General features: G+C 42.4%; 1 protein-coding gene across 6 annotated transcripts in view; it reads right to left on the bottom strand.

The window, feature by feature from the left end:
- Positions 1-4,995: 4,995 nt before the first annotated feature.
- The window catches only part of zgc:66455 (uncharacterized protein LOC393502 homolog), a 46,170-nt gene continuing 26,531 nt past the window's right edge, over positions 4,996-24,634 (bottom strand). For 5 of the 6 annotated variants that reach the window (XM_048536438.2, XM_048536435.2, XM_048536434.2 and 2 more), the window contains 6 exons: positions 22,000-23,580; positions 20,587-20,687; positions 20,404-20,468; positions 14,426-14,586; positions 6,252-6,401; positions 4,996-5,404 (listed from right to left, as the gene is read on the bottom strand). In XM_048536438.2, the coding sequence (XP_048392395.2) occupies positions 5,040-5,404; positions 6,252-6,401; positions 14,426-14,586; positions 20,404-20,468; positions 20,587-20,687; positions 22,000-23,580 (2,423 nt within the window). In that variant the 3' untranslated portion in view covers positions 4,996-5,039. The remainder of the gene's footprint in view (positions 5,405-6,251; positions 6,402-14,425; positions 14,587-20,403; positions 20,469-20,586; positions 20,688-21,999; positions 23,581-24,634) is intronic. The other variant, XM_048536436.1, reaches the window with a different exon arrangement.

Here is a 24,634-nt window from a genome sequence, read left to right as displayed (position 1 = left end):
GAGTCAGGATGTCATGTTGCAGATTTGTAAGATTTTGGTTAGGCCATAGTTAGTACTGCATTCAGTTCTGGTCGTTCTATTACAGAAGAGAATATGGCAGCTTTGGAAAGGGCTCAGAAGAGGTTCACCAGGATGCTGCCTGGATTAGAGGGTATGATCGATAAAGAGGCTACAAACACTCAGACTGTTTCCTCCAGAGGAGGTTGGGGGGGGGGGGGGGGGGGGGGAGTGGAGGAAGATGCTGAGGGGAGACTCGATAGAAGTCTGCAAAATGATGAGATGCATAGATAAAAGTTGATGGTCAGAATCCGTTCCTAACACCCACCACCACCCCTTCACCTCCAAAATTGAGGAGTCTAGAACTAGGGAGCATGCATTTTAAAAAGTGACAGGATAAAAACAAAGGTCAAAAAAAGTGGTGTGAAGGGCAAGTTCTTGTTCAAAAAAATTGTGGTAAGAGTGGAAGGCCCTGCTCACAGTGGAGGAAGAAGATGCAATAAGGATGTTTGAGAGACTTTTAGATGAGCACATGGATATGCAAGGAATGAAGGGATATGGACCAAGGGCAGGCAGAAGGAATTAACGTCAGTGTCATGTTTGGCACAACATCATGGGCCAACAAGCCTGTTCCTGTGTCCTACAGTTCAGGTCATGTGTCTTGCTTCAGTTCTGCAGAGCATTAGTGGGGACCATGCCAGAGTACTGTGTCCAGCATGGGCCTGTAATGTTGTTTACCCTAAAAAGTATCTCAAAACCCACCCTTGTTATATCCCAAAATATTCACAATAGTTGCAACTTAACTACCCAAGCAGTTATTTCCAAAATAATCAGGAGGCAGTTTGAGTCTAAAACTCACTGGATTGTGTTTTGGGAATTGCCTGTCAGTCATTAAACAAGAAACACTTGAAGGTCAGCTACAAGTAATCAGTGATATTAAGCACAAAATCTAAACAGGGTAGAGGAGCAAAAATTCACCATAGACAAACTTGTAGAGTGATGTGTGCAATTTCATTCACATGACTAATTTACTAACGAGTGCGCTGGAATGCAGCTAAAATTTTAAACAAAATAAAGAAAATGGCTGACAAGAGCTCTTTGAATTTGGAGAATGCTGCTCCCTGCTGGCAACGACATGATCCAGCAACAGACTCAGTCAGATCAGATTTTCTAACAGAGTAAAGGCAGACCATAGAACACAGGACAGCCAGTGCACTATTCAATAGATATTTAATAATTCAAGTCATCCCATTCCTCAAAGCTTCTAATTCAATGCTGACTCCCAGCAGAGTTGTAATTTACACAGGGATTGAATTTACCCTCAAAAACACACCAAGTTTCGGGTTATTCTATTCAACTGTAGGGAAATCTAATGACAAAGTGTGGAGCTGGATGAACACAGCAGGCCAAGCAGCATCTTAGGAGCACAAAAGCCGACGTTTCGGGCCTAGACCCTTCATCAGAAAAGGGTCTAGGTCCGAAACATCAGCTTTTGTGCTCCTAAGATGCTGCTGGGCCTGCTGTGTTCATCCAGCTCCACACTTTATTATCTCAGATTCTCCAGCATCTGCAGTTCCCATTAAATCTGACAGCTTGTAGTTCAGCGAGCTTTCATCAGGACTGGGATAATCAGAAACGCTACAACATGGAAACAGGCCCTACAAGTCCACACCCAACCTCAGAGCATCCCAACCAGACCCATCCCCCTGATCTCCACACCCCTGAACACTATGGGCAATTTAGCACAGCCAATCCATCTAGCCTACACATGTTTGGACTGAGGGAGGACACCCACGCAGACACGGGGAGAATGTGTAAACTCCACACAGACAGTTACCCGAGGCTGGAATCAATCCCTGGTGCTGTGAGGCTGCAGTGCTAACCACTGAGCCATCGTGCCGTTTACAAGTGGGAACAAATTGTTCCTATCCGCTCTGTCCAGGCCTCTCATGATTCTGAACATTTCTATCAAATCTGCTGTTAGGTTTTGCAATAATTATTGCCAAGCAAGGTCACGTGTCTGAAGATGTACTTTTAATCACTCCTTCAGATGTTTGTTAGCAATTTCCCCAAGAATAAAAATACATTGAGAGACACATCTCCATTTCAGAGTCTGGAGTTGACTTCATTATCCCAGCGTGCACTTCCCCAAATAACTCTTTATTATTGTGACTTGAAGAATCACTTGTCCAGTAGGGGAGGATTAAAAACAGAAGAAGTTGCTGGAAAAGCTCAGCAGGTCTGGCAGCATGGCTGCAAAGAAAAATCAGTTGACTGACTTATTTTCCTTCAGAAGCTGACAGACCGGAAAACTTTTCCAGCAACTTATTTTTGCTGCCAATTTACAGCATCTGCAGTTCTTTCAGTTTCCAATAGAGGGGAGTGTGCATTAATAGATACAAGCTGCATTTAAACAACCCAGGGCAAGAGTTGTGCACAGCAAGCACCATTTTTCCAGCAGAAACCAAAAACATTGCTGCAATTCACATTTTCCCTGGAGATGGGCAATCTAACCATCTCCTCTTGACGTTCAATGGCTTTCTTATCACTGAATGCCCCATTAACATTTTACGGTGAATCATAACACTGATAGAACATAGAACATTACAGCACAGTACAGGCCCTTCAACCCTCAATGTTGTGCCGACCTGTCATACCGATCTCAAGCCCATCTAACCTACACTATTCCATGTACGTCCATATGCTTATCCAATGACGACTTAAAATGTACCTAAAGTTGGTGAATCTACTACCGTTGCAGGCAAAGCGTTCCATTCCCTTACTGCTTTGAGTAAAGGAACCACCTCTGACATCTGTCCTATCTTTCACCCCTCAATTTAAAGCTATGCCCCCTCGTGCTTGCCGTCACAATCCTAGGAAAAAGGCCCTCCCTATCCACCCTCTGGTTATTTTATATGTTTCAATTAAGTCACCTCTCAACCTTCTTCTCTCTAATGAAAAACAGCCTCAAGTCCCTCAGCCTTTCCTCGTAAGACCTTCCCTCCATACCAGGCAACATCCTAGTAAATCTCCTCTGCACCCTTTCCAAAGCTTCCACATCCTCCTTATAATGCGGTGACCAGAACTGTACACAATACTCCAAGTGCGGCCGCACCAGAGTTTTGTACAGCTTCACCATAACCTCATGGTTCCAGAACTTGATCCCTCTATTAATAAAAGCTAAAACACTATGCTTTCTTAACAGCCCTGTCAACCTGGGTGGCAACTTTCAAGGATCTGTGTACATGGACACACATCTCTCAGCTCATCTACACTACTAAGAATCTTACCATTAGCCCAGTACTTTGCCTTCCGGTTACTCCTACCAAAGTGCATCACCTCACACTTGTCTGCATTAAACTCCATTTGCCACCTCTCAGCCCAGCTCTGCAGCTTATCTGTGTCTCTCTGCAACCTACAGCATCCTTCGTCACTATCCACAACTCCACCGACCTTAGTGTCATCTGCAAATTTACTAACCCCTCCTTCTACGCCCTCATCCAGGTCATTTATAAAAATGACAAACAGCAGTGGACCCAACACCGACCCTTGTGGTACACCACTAGTAACTGGTCTCCAGGATGAACATTTCCCATCAACTACCGCCCTCTGTCTTCTTTCAGCAAGCCAATTTCCGATCCAAACTGCTATATCTCCCACAATTCCATTCCTCCACATTTTGTACAATAGCCTATCGTGGGGAACCTTATCGAACACCTTGCTGAAATCCATATACACCACAACCGGTTTACTCTCATCTACCTGTTTGGTCACCTTCTCAAAGATCTGGACATGCCATCAATACCCGTGGCTATGATAGTTCAGAGGCTGGGAATTCTGCTGGAACTCACCCTGACTCCCCCCAAAGCCCATGATCTTCTTTGCTAGCACCTTAATCAAGGTTTTACAGGCTTCCATCCCAGTTCAATAGCTTCAGGAGATGATTGGCAAGTCCAATGCATGACCAACTATCACATGGGGTGTGATGGTTAAGAGAGTTGGAGGGGAGGAAAATAGGGAAATGGATTCTTGATGTTTCCATCCTCCTTCAGGTGCCTTAACCCACACCTCTGCACAGTGTATTCAAGTATAGAGCACATTCATGAAGAAATGTTTCCCATTTCAGTCAGCTTTGTTTGTTTACATGGCTGTCAGGATTTCTAGTCTATTCTGGGGACAAAATGGAATTCAAATCAGATCAACCACAACCTTGAGTGACAGAGTAGGCACAATGGCCTGCTGGGGTTAAACATCAAACACTGGGACTTGCTGATATTTGCACCATGAAAACAAAACAAAAATACTGACTGAATATCCTCAGTTGTTGGTTCATGTTAGAACATCTTACTGAGGTAACAATATAGACCAGTTAATGATGCCATCTTCATCTGCTTTAAAAAGTAATTGTGAATACTTGACCAGTATGCAAGGAAAGAAATAGAAAGAAAAAGCGTCCTCAGTCAATGCTTTATAAAATCAACTGATAGTCAACATTTACTAGCTATCAGCAAGTAGCCTGGAAGAAAATTTCAAGCATTATTAAAATTCTAGTCATCCCTCCTCTGGTAATCAGTCAGGGAGGTACAGGAACAGCTCCACGAGATTTAGCAATTTCAGAACCAGAGAGCGAGTGAGCTGCAATTGGTTGAATCCTCTCAGCTACACTTTACAAAAAATTGACTTGTGCTTATGGAATTCATTTGCACATTGTATACTGTGACCTGCCATAGACATGTGAACACTGTTGTAGTTCTTGTTTGAACAATAATTATTACACAAAACAAACAAGTCATACGAGAGTACTCGGAAAAGAGACAGGGATGTGTCTCCAACACAGAATGAGAGACATTCATAATTAAAAGTCCAACAAAAGGGATACAGTAAGGAATCGCTGACTTTAATTTTTTGGCAAACTGTAAACAAAGGTCTTTGACAACTTTCAATTAATAGTTCTACAGGACATTTGGAACAGAACAGCAAAACAAATTAGCTAAAACAATGAGTATGTTGAATTCCAAGAAACTGAAATGGAATTTGGCCTTTTACAAGTGAAATGTTTTAAATGCAGGCTGGGGTTTCATTTCATATGGGTTGGTCATCTCATAATCAATTTCCTGTCCATTTGAATCTTCAGGTATTGGTTGAAATTTTGTGAACGATATATAACTGGAAACCCTGTGGGGTACAGTGAACAGTGACTCCTCACTTACCAACTCATCTGATAATGACAACGGAACCCTTGTAGGCACCACACCTAGATTTAGGTCACAAGCTCTGAAGTACTTGTTCTGTGATCTTTTGTATACTACAAAGCACAGAATCAACATCATAGCTGTGAGCAGGAATGCACATATAGCAGAACCAATTAGGGTTTCCTGCAAACCAAACGAAGACCAAAAACTAGGATCTGAAAAGGAAAAAAACCAAGTTATCTGGTAGTTTCTTTATTCTACATCCTTTAACTACACCATGTAAATTAATATACATAAAAACATTTAAGATGATAGACAGATTGAACAGGTTACTTTGTACTGAATATGGAGTGCTGTCAAATTTGCATCTAAAGGGCAAAATTCCACACTGTATTGTAATGTCCGCCACATTTAAGACAAAAATCAATAGTTGGAGACCATTGGAATCTTAAACTATCATGCTCTATTTCTGTAAACTAACTGTACAATATCCTTTGACCAGAGCTTATTCCTTCTTCCAATTATTCGGGATTGGAATGGGCAGATAAAAGGTGTGCAATCCAGGCTCAAGTATTCAGAGAAAAGCAAAACTAAATATACTAGTGTTTTGGAACCAAAAAGTTAGAACTGCAAAAATTAAAGCCATATCCAGGAGAGACTCACTCGGGGTTTAAATTCAAGATTTTGAGTGAACCCAAACTGTTGTAATTTCCTGACCCAACTAGAATGTCAAGACCATACTTTCCAAACCAAACTTTAAGCACTATTTTGGACAATAGCACTTAATAGGCAGTGAATATTTTTAATATTTGAAAATGTCAGCTGAACTGGAACACTGGTATAATCCTGCCTTCAACCAGACAGACAATTGAAAGGGGTTAAAAAAAGGGGACAGGTTGGATAGAATTAGGTTGTTTTTAAGATTAGATAAACACAGCTGAAAATGTGAGATTGGTGTCAATCTACAGGAAAGGAAATATTTCACTTGTTTCTCAAAAGCCTCTTAAGTGTAACAGCAAGGTTTTATTTTCCTCTTAGTGAGGATGGCTGAAGTGCACATACCTGATTCTGATGGATCAATACAAACTCTACTGTGTCCCAATGAACGATCTTCAAAATCACCTTCACACTGGCAGAAATAGGAGCCAACAGTATTCAGGCATTTTGCTTCCTTGCTACATGCTCCAATTTCAGATTGACATTCATCAACATCTGGAAGAGTCAAAACAGTAACCAAACTGTTAGTGAACAAAGGCAGGAGCACATCATCTGCTGTCCTTTAATCCCTCACAAATCAAATTTAATGGATAAAGAAAATGTTTTCCCTTAAGAGGGCTGCAGCTTTGGCCTTTCAACAACTGTTTTCAAAATTAAGTCCCACCTTGAAAGCTAATAGCACTGACAGAACCAGTCATTGAAGCCAAATGACCTGCTCCCACTCACTACGAGAGAAATCAGGGAGAGTGATTAAAGAACAGAACCTGCTGTTGTACTGTAGGGAGAACAGTCACTGCAGAAGCCATAGACACTGGAATGTCTGTCATAACAGATGGACCTCAAACCACAGTAGGATTAGCTGAGCAAAGCTATTAAATTTGCCAAAGCTCCAGTTGGGAATGCCTGAATTCGTTGAGAATGGGAGAAACAAATCATTCCTGCAGCTTCTGTATGGAACTCAGGTCACTACTGGAGAGCATGGGGAGTGCCCCAGGACATGATATACAAAGATATACATGAACAGCCAGTATAATATGGTCAGGCGATTGTAACTGATCCTGGCTGAACACACATATGAAGGGTCTAGACTCGAAACATGAGCTTTCCTGCTTGGCATGTGTTCATCCAGCTCTACACCTTGTTATCTCATGGTTTCACAGAACTGGCAGGTCTGCAATTGACATGATCTCCTCTGTACAGCAGCTGTAAGAGAAACATGGTGAGCAAGGAGCCTTGCTCATCAGGAATTCAACACAATAATAAAAAAAGTTGAAACCATAGAAAAGTTACAGAACAGAAATGAGGCCATTCAGCCCATCATGTCTGCGCTAGGTGAGTAAGCTAGCCATGCATTCTGTTCTTACTTTACAGATCCTGATCTGGAACATTGGCGTTTCCATCACTGTGGGTGAAAACTCCTTTTAGATAAATTGGAGGTTTCCACGTAGGCCACAAGACCAGGCAGTAAATTCTAGACACCCATCACCTTGGTTAAAATAAAGCTTTTCCCATGATCCCTCTAAACAGTCTAGCAATCACCTTAAAACATGTCTTCTCCCCCCGCCAGCCTGACAACTGACCTCTCCAAGGCAGAGAAATAGGGCTTCCCGTTCTACCCTTTGGGAGCCCCCCCCCCCCCATCGTTTTGAGCACCAGTTACCTGTCGGTCTTCTCTGTTCCAAAGAAAAGAAACCCAGTCTAGTCGGTTTTACCGCAGAACAATTTTCAAGCCTGACAAAATCTTTGTAAATCTCCTCTGTACTGGGGAGGTAGATAAATGCTCAGAGAGTGAATGTGACCAACAGAACTGTACAAAGCTCAAGCTGTTTCCAAAACCAGTCAAATATTCCTGCTACTGAAAAATCAATAATCTCACCCAATAACAGAAATAACACTCTGTCGCACATGTTCTGATGCAGCCAACTTTGACAAGGGAGCCTCCGAAAATGTCCATCATCTTCCTCGACCAAGGATTCCCCAGCCCCGTTGTTGACAGGGCTCTCAACTGGGTACAACCCAGGCAAGAACAAGAGGAACCCTAATCATCCACATCCAGAGGATCAGACACCACTTCCACCTCCTCCAGCAAGATGCCACCACCAGACACATTCCCTTTTCCTCCCTTCCCTCGTCTGCCTTCCACAGAAGGTTCTCTCCAGGTCATGCTGATCTGCTCTTCCTCCTCCGTCCCCCAACAAACACCTCCTAGGACCTACAGAAGGTTTAACACCTGCCCATTTACCTCTTCCGTCCTCAGTATCTAAGGTCCCAAACACACCTTCCAGCTGATGCAAACTTTACCTGCACTTCACACAAACTAACCTATGTATTCATTGCTCACGATGTAGTCTCCTCTAGTTTGGGGAAACAAAACTCCTCTGGGTGACCACTTTGTGGAACATCTACGTTTTGTTTGGAAAAAACCTTCCAGTTGCCTGCCACTTCAAACACACCTTGTTCTCTGGCCAACATCTGCCTCAGGCTTGCTACAAATGTTCCAGTGATCCTCAGCACAAGCTGAGAAAGTGACACTGTTTGGGGACCCTGCAGCCCTCTGGATGTTAGAGTTCAATAATTTTAGGGCCTAAATTACCCCATGTCCCAGCCCTGTTACCAGTGACTAACAGGTGTTGTATAATGGCAGGCTAACAGTCCCCACTAACAGCTACTCACCCTCCCAGCCTGATTGTTAACCACTCCGTCAACTGGTCATCTTTCTTTAGGATCTATCCCCACCTATTGTTTACTCCTTACCCACTCCCCAACCTAACTTGGGCATGTAAACCAACATTTTTCCAAGCTACCAGTGCTGAGGAAGGGTCACTGGAGCTGAAACGTTAACTAAATTTCTCTTCACAGATGCTGCCAGTCCTGCTGATCTTTGCCAGCAATGTTTGTTTACTTTACATCATCCACTGTTCTTTCAGTTTCTAGTGAGCAAAGAATCCCACGTGCCTTTATCAGCTTTTCTACAAAAAAAAAGGACCAGTGATCATGCATTTAAGATCTGACTTCCTCTACCTGCCTCAATGCCATCCCACTTTCTTGTGTATTCCTTTGCTTGCCTTTCCTAGATGTACAGCATCACACAGACTCCACTCAACCCTTAACTGCAGGATGCCGCCAGGCATCCTCTTCACTAACTACCTGGCCATCTCCGGTCATCCACAATTTCCCCAATTATCATTTAAGTCTAAATCATTAATAGATACAATCTATTGATCTAAGTCATTAATAAAACAGCAAAGAATTCAAAATCAAAACACCATTTGAAAAATCATTGCAAGCTATTTTCCATTTACAAAAACATCCACTGTTATTGGTCAGAACCACAACTGCTCCCCACATTCTCCTACATTTCACAAGCTTTACTCACACCACCACCTCCCAGCCCCACCCCCCCCTCCCACTGAGGGGTCTTTCACATGAGACCTTGTCAAATACCTTAGGAAAACCCACATAGATAACATGCACTGCAATAACCTCAATCCTCCTTGTTATTTCTTCATAAAATTTCAATTAAGTAATGAGACATTACCAGCCCCTAAAATCCTGTTATCTGATTAATCTGTACCTTTTGAAGGCACAGTTAATCTTACCCACAGGGCAAGTCAGTCAAAATGACTGACTATTTGGCCCAGCCACTTACCCTTTGTTGGATGAAGGCACTTCTGCAGGCTTCCAGGTCCTTGCAGTCTCGTTTCTATCTAGTGGGAATTGGGCTCAAAAGGACTTGGCTCCTCCAATGATTTCCTTCATTAGCCTGGGGCAACCAACCCTCAAGATTTAATCCATCTTCAAAAGGGGTTCAGTGCCTTTCGTACATCCCTTCTCCTTATGGAAGGGAACGTACTGAGAAACATCCTGGATCGTGAATGTTAATGTGGTGATGGAAGTTATTGAGAACTTCCTACATCTCTGCTCCACAAACAACTACCAGATGTAAATTTTTTAACTAGTACTTATTTTGCTAAATCAACTTGTTCAGAGGTTATTACACACTCTGAAGCAAGTGGGACTTGAACCTGGATCTCAGTGTCCAGGGGTAGAGACACTAGCACTGCTTATCACTGGGCACTGAAATAGAGGGGGTAGTGCAGGCTTTGTATTGTGAGGGACATCCAAGCTGTGGGAATAATCTGACAAGAGCACTAAGCTGTGAACTGAAGTAATGTGCATGCTCAGGCCACAAAAAGTCCACTACGGTGCCAAGCACTTAAAAAACTGTAGGCAGAAAAGTCTGAACGGATTCCACTCTCCGACTGACATATCCTCAGCACGACACTATCAATAAATCCTATCCTAACATTCACTTCTTCAAATCAACCTACGCTCCTGCTGAGCCAATACCACCTGCACTAGTTTTGCTAGTACCAGGCTATGAATTGGCCACTGAGTTACCAACTGCAACTCCACTACAAGGCAGCTTACAAGCATAATACAAACCTAGGCTGTGGTGACAACTGGGAGATAATTGTTGAAGGCCATCTGCAAGAGCAGTGGAAAAAGGTGAGGTAAAACAGAAGCAGAAATCTCTGCTTTTAAGTACCTAAGAAAACAAAAGCCAAAAACAAAACATGCACCTTTTCATCCAGTGTGTGGATATTGTCAGAGCACAGCAAAACTTCACCTACACCAATATTTAACACTGAGGAAGTGACCACAGTACCGATAGGAGACCACAACCCACAACCCACAACCCAATCTGCTTTAGCATTCATAAAAGATACCGTACATCTGCAATACAGATGCAGAAAACGTTCTTATGTTACAAACTTTAGATACCAAAATGAACAAAGTGCAGCCAAACCACTGAATGCAGGTTTGACAAAATGATTCAAAGCTAAGTCAAGTTTGTCAAACACTGCAAAGTGAATAAATTCTTAATGTAAAGATTATTTCCATGTACTTTATAAATGACCACTGCTTGTGGAACACAAATCATTGACAAATATTTGCGGGTGACACGGGTGAGGTCCCAGAGGACTGGAGACTTGCTAATGGTGTCCCCTTGTTTAAAAAGGCCAGCAAGGATAATCCAGGTAATTATCGACCGGTGAGCCTGGTGTCAGTGGTAGGGAAGCTACTGGAGAAGATACTGAGGGATAGGATCTATTCCCATTTGGAAGAAAATGGGCTTATCAGTGATAGGCAACATGGTTTTGTGCAGGGAAGGTCATGTCTTATCAACTTGATAGAATTCTTTGAGGACGTGACAAAGTTGATTGATAAGGGAAAGGCTGTAGATGTCATATACATGGACTTCAGTAAGGTGTTCGATAAGGTTCCCCATGGCAGGCTGATGGAGAAAGTGAAGTCACATGGGGTCCAGGGTGTGCTAGCTAGCTGGATGGATAAAAACTGGCTGGGCAACAGGAGACAGAGAGTAGTAATAGAAGGGAGTTTCTCAAATTGGAGACCTGTGACCAGTGGTGTTCCACAGGGATCTGTGCTGGGACCACTGTTGTTTGTGATATATGTAAATGATCTGGAGGAAGGCGTAGGTGGTCTGATCAGCAAGTTTGCAGATGACACTAAGATTGGTGGAGTAGCAGATAGTGAAGGGGACTGTCAGAGATTACAGCAGAATATAGATAGACTGGAGAGTGGGGCAGATAAATGGCAGATGGAGTTCAATCTGGGCAAATGTGAGGCGATGCATTTGGAAGATCAAATTCAAGGGCAAACTATACAGTAAATGGAAAAGTCCTAGGGAAAATTGATGAACAGAGAGATCTGGGTGTTCAGGTCCATGGTTCCCTGAAGGTGACAACGCAGGTCAACAGGGTGGTCAAGAAGGCATACGGCATGCTTTCATTCATCGTGCAGGGTATTGAGTACAAGAGTTGGCAGGTCATGTTGCAGTTGTATAGGACTTTGGTTCGGCCACATTTGGAGTACTGTGTACAGTTCTGGTCACCACATTACCAAAAGGATGTGGATGCTTTGGAGAGGGTGCAGAGGAGGTTCACCAGGATGTTGCCTGGTATGGAGGGTGCTAGCTATGAAGAGAGGTTGAATAGATTAGGATTATTTACATTAGAAAGACAGAGATTGAGGGGGGACCTGATTGAGGTCTACAAAATCATGAGGGTATAGACAGGGTGGATAGCAAGAAGCTCCCCCCCCCCACCCCAAGAGTGGGGGACTCAATTACTAGGGGTCATGAGTTCAAAGTGAGAGGAGGAAAGTTTAAGGGAGATATGCGTGGAAAGTTCTTTACACAGAGGGTGGTGGGTGCCTGGAACGCGTTGCCAGCGGAGGTGGTAGATGCAGACACGTTAGTGTCTTTTAAGATATATTTGGACAGGTACATGGATGGGCAGGGAGCAAATGGACACAGACCGTTAGAAAATAGATGACGGGTTAGACAGACGATCTTGATCGGCACAGGCTTGGAGGGCTGAAGGGTCTGTTTCTGTGCTGTAGGTTTCTTTGTTTCTGTGTTTTATTTCTTTGGAACAAAACAGCAAGTGTTTAATGGCCTATTGTTACTTTTACTCCAGATCCTAGAGACTTGTTTTGTTTCAACTGAAAATTATAAACACGCATGGATCCAAAGTGTTACTAAGGCTACCTTGAAGCACAGGAATATCAGGTTGATGAGTGGTTTCACTTAGAAAACATGATTCTAATAAAAAAGGAGAAAAGGCACCTGAAACAGTGAACACAAGAACAAGTGACATATTTTGTTTAAATACTAGTCCTGCAAACAGGCTATGAATGTGTAGGCATGTGGGTGTGAGACAACTCTTTGGATTATAAGAGATAATGGGAACTGCAGATGCTGGAGAATTCCAAGATAATAAAATGTGAGGCTGGATGAACACAGCAGGCCAAGCAGCATCTCAGGAGCACAAAAGCTGACGTTTTGGGCCTAGACCCTTCAGAGAGGCTTTGGATTATAAAATTACATTTACTGAAAATTTTCTACAATTTTCCTTAGTGGGAAAGTGAATTCACAACCTCTCAGGTGTTAGTCTGAGGTGGAGGCAGCAACAAGAAATTGGCTCCTTCCAGCGAGCCATTCGATACTTGTGGGCTGAGACCCCAGACCAAAAAGACTAAGATCTGGACTGTTACCTTTTAGCCCTTGTTTTGAATTTTAATTTTTATATTATAGTTTTGTAACCAAGATGGCACTAGTGAATGGCAACTTTGTTCACTTTTCATTGTACTCCTGTGTTCCTATACTCAAGTACGTGTAGCTAAAAAAATAGAATTTAAAACAAGCTGGGAATAGGCCATTCAGCCCCTTGAGCCTGCTCCACTATCATAGCTGATCTCACCTTCATCAACACCACTTTCCTGCCAACTCTCCATATCCCCTCAGCGTGTTACTAGCTGGAGAATGAGAAAAGACATTTTTCAGTGGTATTGTTATTCCCTTGGCATTGAGCTCGAGTATTGCTGATGGGACCTGAACTGGTCCTCCATCAGGAGGGAATGCAGTTGTACTAAATATCAAAAAGGGGACATTTTGCATTGATTGAGCAGATGAGCTGGTCGGAAAAGGGGGTCAAGGCAGTGTCATGGAAAATGCACCAGGGAACAGTTGTCCCAAGCTTTTGTTTAATGCACTAGATTTGTGCAATGCCTGAACAAATTCCTTTTGCACGAAACTGGGGCCTGTACATGAGAACTAAGGACTTCTAAAATGAAGATTACCCAATGGGAGTTATGTTTTTCTAAAAAAATTAGGGCAGTCAGGTTCAATTCAGACCTCAGCTAAATTCTTCAAATTCACACTTTATGACTAGCAAAAGGTGTTGCGTTTATTGGAATAAATCCAATTTCTTGGTTGTGGAAATTCCAAAAAAACAGGAAACTGCATTGTGATGGCACTTAGAAGACGCACTTGCTTTTTAAGACATTTTAGATCTCCATATTAATGCACTGCAAAAGAAAAAACCACAATAGTTCACATTCAGGATACATGAACGTCATCTTTCACAAAAGAACAAAACCATTGGAAATGCAGTCAAATTCAATTATTCTCAGTGATCATGAACTAAACAAGATTCTATATCCACATTCAGTGGCACTATCCCAGAAGGAGGGCCAGCTATACAAACACCAACACAAAAACATGTTTCATTGTAAAACATTTCAACTTGATGAGCCGAATGGCCTAGTTTTGCTCCTGCAACTTATAGTTTATGGTTTATGCTGGATGGCTCACATCCATTTGAAGGAGGTTTTTAAGAAATTGCATCAATTTCAAATAAATGGCATAACATTACTCTTTTTGAACTCATTCCTTCAGCTCCAAACTAGACAAAAACATACATGGTGAGAAATTAGCAGCTTGAAAATGGGATTTTGAAAGGTCCCTACTAAGAAAAAACAGCATGCATTAAGGGTCCTTATTGTGGACAGAGTTTGACCCATTGAAGCAGGAGAGCAAATGCAGATCAAAATCTGTATAGTAGCATTTATGATAAAATTTCAACAGGGTTCATCCTTTAGCCATTCAATCATTCAAAATGAGGCTGAAAAACAGGAATTCCCTCAGTTACCTCCAACTAAAACCCAAGACAAGTAGACTCTTCCATTCCTTAGGTTTACCACCGACTTGTTCAACAACTTATTCAAGCGAATCTGTAGTGAGTGGGAGATGTTCTCTCCATTGACACCAAAGTAAAGCTCATAATCAAAGGCAAAACCTGAAGAATTTATCCTGCAAGAAACATGATAAAACTGTTACTACATACTGAACAGGGTGACTATTTCTCGCAGAGATCCAAATCAATGTAGTTGTCAGAGATTGGCATAACAGCCTAGTAAGAACAATTCCATTATGGGGTGTCTGGTTAGACATTAATTTAATATCACAATTCTAGCTCAAATATTTTACATCTGAATTTATAAGCTACAAGGCAGAATTTTAACATCTTTTTCAAGATCAGTGATCACTTCTTCCTGAAATAAATTGTTCCTTTTAATCACTTATGGGATGTGAACATTGCTAGCTGGCCAGCATTTTATTGCCCATTCTACAGGAAACTGTCCAATTGCACCAGCTTAGTGTAACAGTGAGTAGATTAGATACGGGCCAATTGTCTTTAAAAAATAAAACTAATCTCTGAACAGAGCAGCTTTTTGCATCATACTACTTTCCAGAAGTTTCTTTCTGGGCACAGCAAGCGAGGGAGGGGCTTATGCTTCCAGCTGGACATAAATTTCACAAGTGTTAATTGGCAAAATTATTTGCGCCCCTAACCTAGACAGTCAATAAAACAGTAAATGCTCTGACAAAGAAGGTAATACAGCATCCAGAGAGCTGAAGTTTAAAAACATGAAAAGTGGATAAGGGTTGTGGGGAGGTGGAGGAGCCAGGAGGTCAGGAGTCGAGTTACTCACCACAATATTCCTAGCCTCTCACCTCTTGTTTATGTGGCAAATTTCTGCTCAATAGTAACCCCCAAAATGTTACCAGCTGTTAATAGCGGGGAAGGGGGTCAGGGGTGGGGGGAGGTTTCAGCGATTATTGCAATACCTCTGCATGTCAAAAGGGCAGTGATAATGTTGTCTCTTATTGGTGATGCCCACTGCCTGGCATTTGTGTGGCATGAATATTACTTGCCACTTGTCAGCCCAAGCCTGACTATTGTCCAGAGCTTGTTGTAGTTGAACTAACACTGAAGCAGTTTTGAGGAATCATGAATGGTGCCAAACATTGCACAAACATCCCCACTTCTGACCTTATGATGGAGAGAAGCCATTGACAAAGCAGAAGATGGTGGGGTTTAGGGAAGTGTGTGGAGCTCTTGCAATAATATTTTAAAAAGTGGAGCTGACTGACCAATCATCTTCCTACATGCCAGACAATTCCAACCCGAGGAGAATTTGCACCCCGACCCATCCAGATACCCACCCGGTTCCAGGTTTTGCTCGGGCTCCTCAGTCCAACACTCGGCCCCCGACATCAAGGTTGCATGTGACTGTTATACTCACTCCACTAATTCAGCTCTTTTGTCCAGGCTTAAAGCAAAGGCTATAAATGAGAATGGGAGCAGGAGTGGTCCTGGCAAACCCCCCCCCCCCCCCCCGCCCCCAAACTAGGGGTCAGTAAGCAGGTTCTGCTTCATATCACTGATGATCATATTTTCCATTATTTTACTGGAAGTGTGTGGACTGATCAGGCAGTAACTGGCTATGTTGATGTGCTGCTGTGTGTACAGGGCATACCTGGGCAGTTTTCCACATTACAACATTGGCATGTGACAGCTGTACTGGAATAGCTTGGCTAAAGGAGCAGCAAGTTCTGGAACACACTATTTAGATATTAAATTTAGATAAATGCAAGGTGCTGCATTTTGGTAAGGCAAATCAGGGCAGGACTAGTACTTAACAATAGGGTCCTAGAGAGTGTTACCAAACAGAGACCTTGGGGTGTAAATCCACAGTTGCCTCAAGAGTGGAGTCCCAAGTTGACAGGGTGGTGAAGGCACTGTTTTGGAACCCCTGCCTTTATTGGTCAGTGCATTAAGTATAGGAGTTGGATGGTCATGTTGTGGCTATACAGGGCACCGGTGAGGCCACTCGTGGAATAGTGCGTTCAATTCTGGTCTGCCTGCTGTATGAAAGATGTGAAGCTTGGAAGGGTTCAGAAAAGACTTCATGTTGCCACCAGGTTTGGAGCAATAGGCAGAGTGTGAATAGACTGGGATTAATTTCCCTGGTGTGTTGCAGGCTGAGGGGAGACCTTATCGAAGCTCAAAATCATGAGGGGCATGATAGGGTGAATAGTCAAGGTCTCTTCCCCAGGGTGGGAGGAGTTCAAACACTAGGGGTTGTTTTTGTTTTAAAAAAGGAGTGTGGTGAAAGTTTAAGAAAAAGGACAGGGAGCAACTCAGTCATGTGGCACAAACTACCAGAGGAAGTGGAGAATGCAGGTACCATTACAACATTTGAGACATTTGGATAAGTTCACGAATAGGAAGGGTTCAGGGTGGGGGGGTGGATACAGACCAAAAACTAGTTGAGCTTGGGAACATGGTTAGCATAGACTAGTTGGGCAGAAGGGTCCGTTTGTATGCTGTATGATTCCTGGGATAAAAGGGGCTCTCTTTGCAAAGTTAAAGCGAATCCATTTGAAGTTCAGAAGGATGGGAGGCCACCAAGTACAAGATTGAGAAGATTGGACAGCATGGATTCTAGAAGAACATTTTCTCTCGCAGGAGAGAACACAACTTGAAGGTCAGAATTTCAGATGAGAGTTGAATTTGTTAAAAAAAAAATTAAAGATGAGGAGGCATTTCAGTCTTAGATAATTGTTAGTCTGCAGAATTCTGTCCACCAGAGAGCAGAGATAGTGGGTTGAATTCATTCAACAAGTTAGAGATTTTGGACAGGGGAGTAAAAGGGCAAGGAGCTTAGAACTAAAAAGGTGGACACAGTCAGGAGAAGGGAATCAAGGCCATAATTGAATAAGCCATGATCAAACAGTAGGGTAGGGTCAAGGGGCCAGGGGCCAAATGGCCTACACCTGATCCCAATGCTTATGTTAATCCGGAACTGAACTTGGCTGATTTGCAAGTATTGGCAGCTCAGAGCTATTCTTAAGTGACAGACATGGCTTGATTTTTGGTAAAAGCAGACAGTGCTGAACCACTGATTTACAAACTGTAATAAGTGTGTCTTGGTCAAAGTTTGTTAACAAAGTGTTAATAGTTGAATTTCATAACCTTTGTAATCACTGCAAAGTCTAAAATGGTGACTTAACTATCATCTTATTTTTGAAGGAGTTGATCCACGTAACATTTAGTTACACATTTCAAATTTATTTTTATAAAAGACAAAAGAGAAACAACAAGAACAGGAAGAGATAGCAAGAACTGCCGATGCTGGAGCCAGAGAGTCACACTATGAAGCTGGAAGAACACAGCAGGTCAAGCAGAGGAGCAGGAAAGCTGACTTTTCAGGTCTGCACCCTTCTTCAGAAGTGGGGAATGCACAGTATGATACTGGTTTCACTCAATGCATATAGCCTTTCACTATCTTTTATAATTCTTTTAAGATCTTATACTAACTTTGAATTTCCCCAGACCTGATGGAGGGTCCTGACCTGAAACGTCAGCTTTCCTGTTTCTCTGCTGCCTGGCCTGCTGGCGTTCCTCCAGCTCCACACTGGTCTTGGACAAGGACAGGAAGCCTCTTTACACGAGGACCAGAGAAAAGGAGAGAAAGTAATAGCTCTCCAAGACTGGGTAGCAAGAACAAGCGTTTAGGCAAAATGACTGGCAACCCAATAGTAAACAACTAATTTTTATAGCACCTTTAATGCAATACAAGGTTCCAAAGTGTTTAAACACCATAAAACAAACAGCTATGAGTCAGATAAGCAAAAACCTGCAGAGTTGACTTTAAAAGGAACATCTTGAAGGAGAGATAAAAGCTTAGTCAGAGGGAAAGATTTCCAGAGCTTCTGGCCCAGGCAGTAAAGAGGACATTCAACATTATTAAGAGTTGGATCACCGCTTTAGTTCCATCTTTTTGGGAAAGAGGACTGTAGGGAAGGAGGATAACTGAGCTGAGCTGAGGTGATGAATACCCACCAATGGATCCAGGACCTTCAGCATGAAAAGGCTTGTAATTAAAAATCTTTGAAGCAATGATTTCCATTTGGTCTCTGGAAGCATTTACTGGTTTACTTTTATAACTATCACAGCTGCATCAATATAGATGTATCTCACTGTGCCCTTATTGAACAAATATACGGATGCTTTCATAGCTTGTTTAGTAAAAACTAAAGTGCTTTCAGCATGAAGAATGCAAATGTATTCTGTTTGAAAGCTTTGCCTCAAGTACCGTGATCTGACAGAATGACGGTCCACTTGCAGTCTCCCTAAATTTATTCAAGAATTCCAACTTCACTCAGAACACGAGGCTTTACAAGTGAAGTTAGTGTGCAAAATCGTTAACTGATACTTTTTCTAGTTTCTGGGAAGAATGGAAATAATCAATCTAAGAGGAGTGATTAGATACAACACGAGTGTTTTTCATTCTGCTGGACCTGTACTCCGAGCTTCCCAGTTGCTCAGGTACAAACGAATACCAATTTATTAGAGATAACCCACCGTGAAGCTGGATGAACACTGCAGGCCAAGTAGCATCAGACCCTTCTTTGGAAGGGTATTTTCTGAAGAAGGGTCCTGCTCCTCTGATGCTGCTTGGCCTACTGTGTTCATAGAACATAACAGCACAGTACAGGCCCTTCGGCCCTCAATGTTATGCCGACCTGTCATACCAATCTCAAGCCCATCTAACCTACACTATTCCACGTACGTCCATATGCTTATCCAATGACGACTTAAAATGTACCTAAAGTTGGTGAATCTACTACCGTTGCAGGCAAAGCGTTCCATTCCCTTACTGCTTTGAGTAAAGGAACCACCTCTGACATCTGTCCTATATCTTTCACCCCTCAATTTAAAGCTATGCCCCCTCGTGCTCGCCGTCATCATCCAAGGAAAAAGGCTCTCCCTATCCACCCTATCTAACCCTCTGATTATTTTATATGTCTCAATTAAGTCACCTCTCAACCTTCTTCTCTCTAATGAAAAGAGCCTCAAGTCCCTCAGCCTTTCCTCGTAAGGCCTTCCCTCCATACCAGGCAACATCCTAGTAAATCTCCTCTGCACCCTTTCCAAAGCTTCCACATCCTTCTTATAATGCGGTGACCAGAACTGTACACAATACTCCAAGTGCGGCCGCACCAGAGTTTTGTACAGCTTCACCATAACCTCTTGGTTCTGGAACTCAATCCCTCTATTAATAAAAACTAAAAACACTATGCCTTCTTAAGAGCTTTGTCAACCTGGGTGGCAACTTAAAGACCTGTGTACATGGACACCGAGATCGCTCAGCTCATCTACACCACTAAGAATCTTACCATTAGCCCAGTACTTTGCCTTCCGGTTACTCCTACCAAAGTGCATCACCTCACACTTGTCTGCATTAAACTCCATTTGCCACCTCTCAGCCCAGCTCTGCAGCTTATCTATGTCTCTCTGCAACCTACAGCATCCTTCTTCACTATCCACAACTCCACTGACCTTCTGTCATCTGCAAATTTACTAACCCATCCTTCTACACTCTCATCCAGGTCATTTATAAAAATGACAAGCAGCAGTGGACCCAACACCGACCCTTGCAGTACACCACTAGTAACTGGTCTCCAGGATGAACATTTCCCATCAACTACCACCCTCTGTCTTCTTTCAGCAAGCCAATTTCCGATCCAAACTGCTATATCTCCCACAATTCCATTCCTCCACATTTTGTACAATCCAGCTTCACGTCGGGTTATCTCAGATTCTCCAGCATCTGTGGTTCCTACTATCTCTGCCAATCTATTACTCCTTTTGGAAAAGTGTTTTATGCAAAGTCGTACAATCTATTTTTCAGTGCAGCTCAGTTCACATTTCATCAGATCCAATCTTGTTCAGTTTTAAGTAGCCTGTCCTCACTTATTGAACACATGCAGTTTTACCTTTGAACTCCTTGAAGGAGGATTTTTTTAAGTGGTGGAGAAAACGATGCCAGCGTGTCTGTTAACTGTTTAAAATGAAACAACAGATTAATAAAGAAATATTAAAAACATTTGTCCTGTTCCACAGTTGGATGTGTGCAAGAGGGAAGTTTATGGGATGACTTAATATTCTCAAGTTCTTACCACAGCCTTAACTGATTGTAGAAGTCTCCTCTTTAAATGCTGAAGGTTCTTGTAAACAACATTTACCAATTCAATTCCAATAGATACCGCCAATAAGTGACCTGCATATAATCCCAGCGAGAGAGAGAGAGAGAGAGAGAGAGAGAGAGAGAGAGAGAGAGAGAGAGAGAGAGAGAGAGAGAGAGAGAGAGAGAGAGAGAGAGAGAGATCAATTGCAAAATTTCCCTGTTTCACTATCCCCATAACAGTTTGATTCACATTCATTGTCCTCAGTCATTATTCCAGAGATCCTGTAACACAGCAAATGCAGAGACCAGCGCTTCCAATAAAAAGCATTTTAAATGCGTCAACTTAAACTTACGGGTCTCTCCAAAATACCTCATTCACCTCAATCAGCCTGCACAATCTGCTGATTATACAAAACAAAGTCAATGGAATTAGTTTTAGTGAGTTAGAGAGTTATTCCCCCCTAGCACTTAAATCACACAAGTTGACATGATCTGTTCCAAAGAGTCAATTCTGGACAGAGTAATTTGAAGAGAAATTTAAAACATAAAAAAAGCACTAGGATATAGATCAAAGCACAATTTTATACTAGATTGATCTACAATAATGAAGTTGACGTCAGGGTATTTAATATTGAAGAAGTATTGTCAAAAAGTTAGAGAATATTTACAAGAGTAGGCAAACCCTTTTTCAAAAAGGGGAGACAAACCAAAAGTGTACAAAGACATGCCAACTGCCATAAAACCAGGAAAAAGGACACCAAGAGCGAAAATTGCACAGGGCTCCCAAATATTTTTGCCCAATGTTTTTTAACCCCGTCTCCCCCTTAAAAAAAGTACTAATAAAAAAATTAAGATTTAAGTATTCGAAGCTATCAGAAGTTTGTCACCAAAAAAATCAACCAAAACCCATGCCATTGCATCAATGACCCTGTTGCAGTGATCCTCCAACATTTTAGGTTGTGGGAAGCTAAGCAGTTACCAGGAAAACAGTCCAAATCAAGATGAGAGGGATAATAGATGGTTCAAGTGAAATTTGTCAAGGAAAATTGCCAACTGTAAACATTTTAAAAACTTAATGGCTAGTTCAATGTGACATATCAAGACTGTAGTTGAGCCATTTTGAAATAAAAGCCAAACCCTGAAACGTGGCATCCATGGAGAGAAAAAAATCAGATCTCCTGGCTACTTCTAGCATTTAAAACACACTTTCTAGTTGTCAAGTATTCACTGGGACTAGAAACCGTAGACAATTGCTTCTTTCATATCCCAGTAGTAAATCCTGAACATTGTGTTCTAGAGTTTAGAAATGTACATAACCTTAAACCCTAACTTATTAAAAAGTGTCACAAAAAAAATACACAATTATTAAAACTCAGCATTTTGTCCCACTGAAGCAGACACTCACCAATATCTTCGTGTAGTTTTGGTGCTACTGTTGTCCATGTTGGCGTCTGCAAAATGGTGGTGGATGGATCCACTGGATAGGCAGCTTCTAGAAGGCTGGTTCCATCAATCTGATTGGTAGTAACTTCCACAGCCCATTGGGCAGCCAAAAGGAGGCTAGAACTCCACACACTGTTTGTTCGCTGGTCTCCTCCGTAAATCAGGGGCTCCCTTCCAGTCACCACAGTGGAATTTGCTCTGGAAGTTATGTCTACGTGGGTTGGTATGATCACTTGAAGTTCCATTTCGTGGGTTTGATGTGCAGTCTGAAAAAAACCATCACTATACAAATTCTGGCTTTCAGGCATTGTCCCTAAGTCACTGTATAATGAAGGAGTTAGCAACATCCCATCCAAACAGGTCAATGCAGATTCACTCATTTTATCATTGCCAGGTCCAGTTGCGTTTTTAGGGTCACAGAGCACCCTGTGTTTGATTTCATTCGGTATGTGGCTAGATGATGAGATTTCTAACAAATGTGTCCTTTGCATATGAAGACTTGGAGTATCAACATTACCAATGAAGACCTCTGAATCTTCAGACCGGACACCAACGTTTTGCTTTTCTCCCTGTTCTTCTGTAGGGAGAAGCCAATTTAACAGGCTTGTGATCATTGCATCAGAACACACAGAACTCCCCCAATACTTCCTCTGGGGAGTTTGAACAGGTTGGGTAGTTCTGGGGATAATATTATTATTTACAGGATTAATGGCTAGATGCTTGGAATTGGAGATATCGTTCCGAGGATCAGAATTAGAGCTCAGCTTTACTCTGCTTCTAGAATAATTTTCAACTCGTGGTTTTAGGAGTGTGTCAGTTGGGAAGAAATTCCCTGTAGGATTTACTTCCCCCAGAAAGGGGCTTACAGGAAGAGACCAGAATCCTGAAGAAGCAGCTGAGTAGCTGATTTGCCACTGAAATGGAGCAGAGTGGCCCAATTTGTCAAACTTACAAATAACTGGATTCCTTTTAATCCTGGAAGGTTGTGGAATATCCCCATTGTGTTGGACTTGAGGATTGAGCCATTCAGAAGTAGCTGTGGACATCTGTAGACTTCTGGCTGGTTTCAGAGGTGATGGTCCAGGTAAGTGAGGCTGAGCCTGAGAAGGCCTCACTATGCCAGAGAGTGTTGTGAAGTGCACTGCAGTAAAGAGGCGCTGTGGATTGGCGGTGTAGGGTCCCTGGGGGCCTGCAGTGTTCCCCAGATGAATATGTGAAAGGCCTGCTGCCTGGTGTTTGATAGAGAGGCTCTTGCTCCCCGTAGCAAGTGCTGCTAATTCAGGAATGAGCTGGGAATTAGTGGTTGGCTGTTCTCTCCCAGGATGCTGCTGCAAAGCAAGTTCTGCTGCTTCAGCCTGGAACAAGTTCTTTGTGTGAATCCTCTGCCATGTCTCATGAACCATGTCCATTTGCTGGAATCTTTTGAAAGATGCTGGTGGTAGTAGTCCTGGACTCAGTTCAGGCTTTTGATGCTGATGTTTCACATGCAAGTGTCCGAGAGAGCGCATAGGACCTCCTTCCAGAGGGAGAATGAGGTTTATTACTGAGGGACCAACAAGAAGGTCATGACGAGGTCAATTCAAAACAAGCTCTTAAACACAAGAGTGCGCAAATTGCTTAACAATTGGATCCACATTCTGGTTATACGCAGTTCCTGGGACTGGGGCTCTCCATCTCCATTGGCCTTTAGTGTGGGCCACCTACACCACACAGCCCTTAGAGGGGTGGGGGCTGGTTCAGATAAACTGTGAGAAAAACCATTTATCACCAGAAGTATCTCTGAAAGTAATAGGTCAGCTTCTCATTGGAGGAAATCTCAGTGGAAACCTTAAAAATTTCCTTTCAGAAAAGTAAAGTGGCTTACTTTTTAAGCAAGGCACACAGAGTGAAGCAATATCTCAGAAATACACTCCACATTCTAACCTAATGGGACCTGTTTCTTGATACTAAGGTTGAAGTAGACTAAGATGTACAACAAAGTTAATTAATCCTGGAACAACCAATTGGGAGGTGGAGGTGAAGTTACATGGAATAAAACAAGATGTTTACATCAGATAATCTCATGTTGATTTGTTTAAAATATTCCTGTTTTAATAGGTCCTGAGCAAACCAGAAGGTGTTTTATCATTTAAACTAACCCAGATCAGATTCTGTAGCATCCAAATCTCAGAATTGGTGTAAGGGATTTAAAAAAAGTCCTTGCTTCAGATTGCATATCAGAGCAAGAGACCATTCAGCTCTTAAAGCCTTCTCCAATAAGATCTCAGCAAAATTTATTTAAATTCTGTATTCCAAATCCTTAATTAGCTAAATATTAAAAAGGGTTGAAGTAAATTTTACAACCCTCTGCCTCAGAGTTCCAAAGTTGCACAACTTAAACACTTCTCAGGGTGCTAAGAAAGTCCAACAGCCCACCCCATCCAAGCTTTAAAACATAGTCCCCTGGCTGTAGGGAATAATCACAACAGGAAGCATCCTTTACATGTCCACCTTGCCAGGGTCGTGCAAGATCTCACGTTTCAAATCAACTCACCCCTCACTCGAGCAGAAACAAGAAAACCCACTCATTGCAGTTATTGATCTAGTAAGCTTCCTCT

Source organism: Stegostoma tigrinum, chromosome 9, assembly GCF_030684315.1.
Source record: "Stegostoma tigrinum isolate sSteTig4 chromosome 9, sSteTig4.hap1, whole genome shotgun sequence".
NCBI lineage: Eukaryota > Metazoa > Chordata > Chondrichthyes > Orectolobiformes > Stegostomatidae > Stegostoma > Stegostoma tigrinum.
Note: the sequence above shows the minus strand (reverse complement) of the source record. Positions and strands in the feature narration are given on the sequence as shown.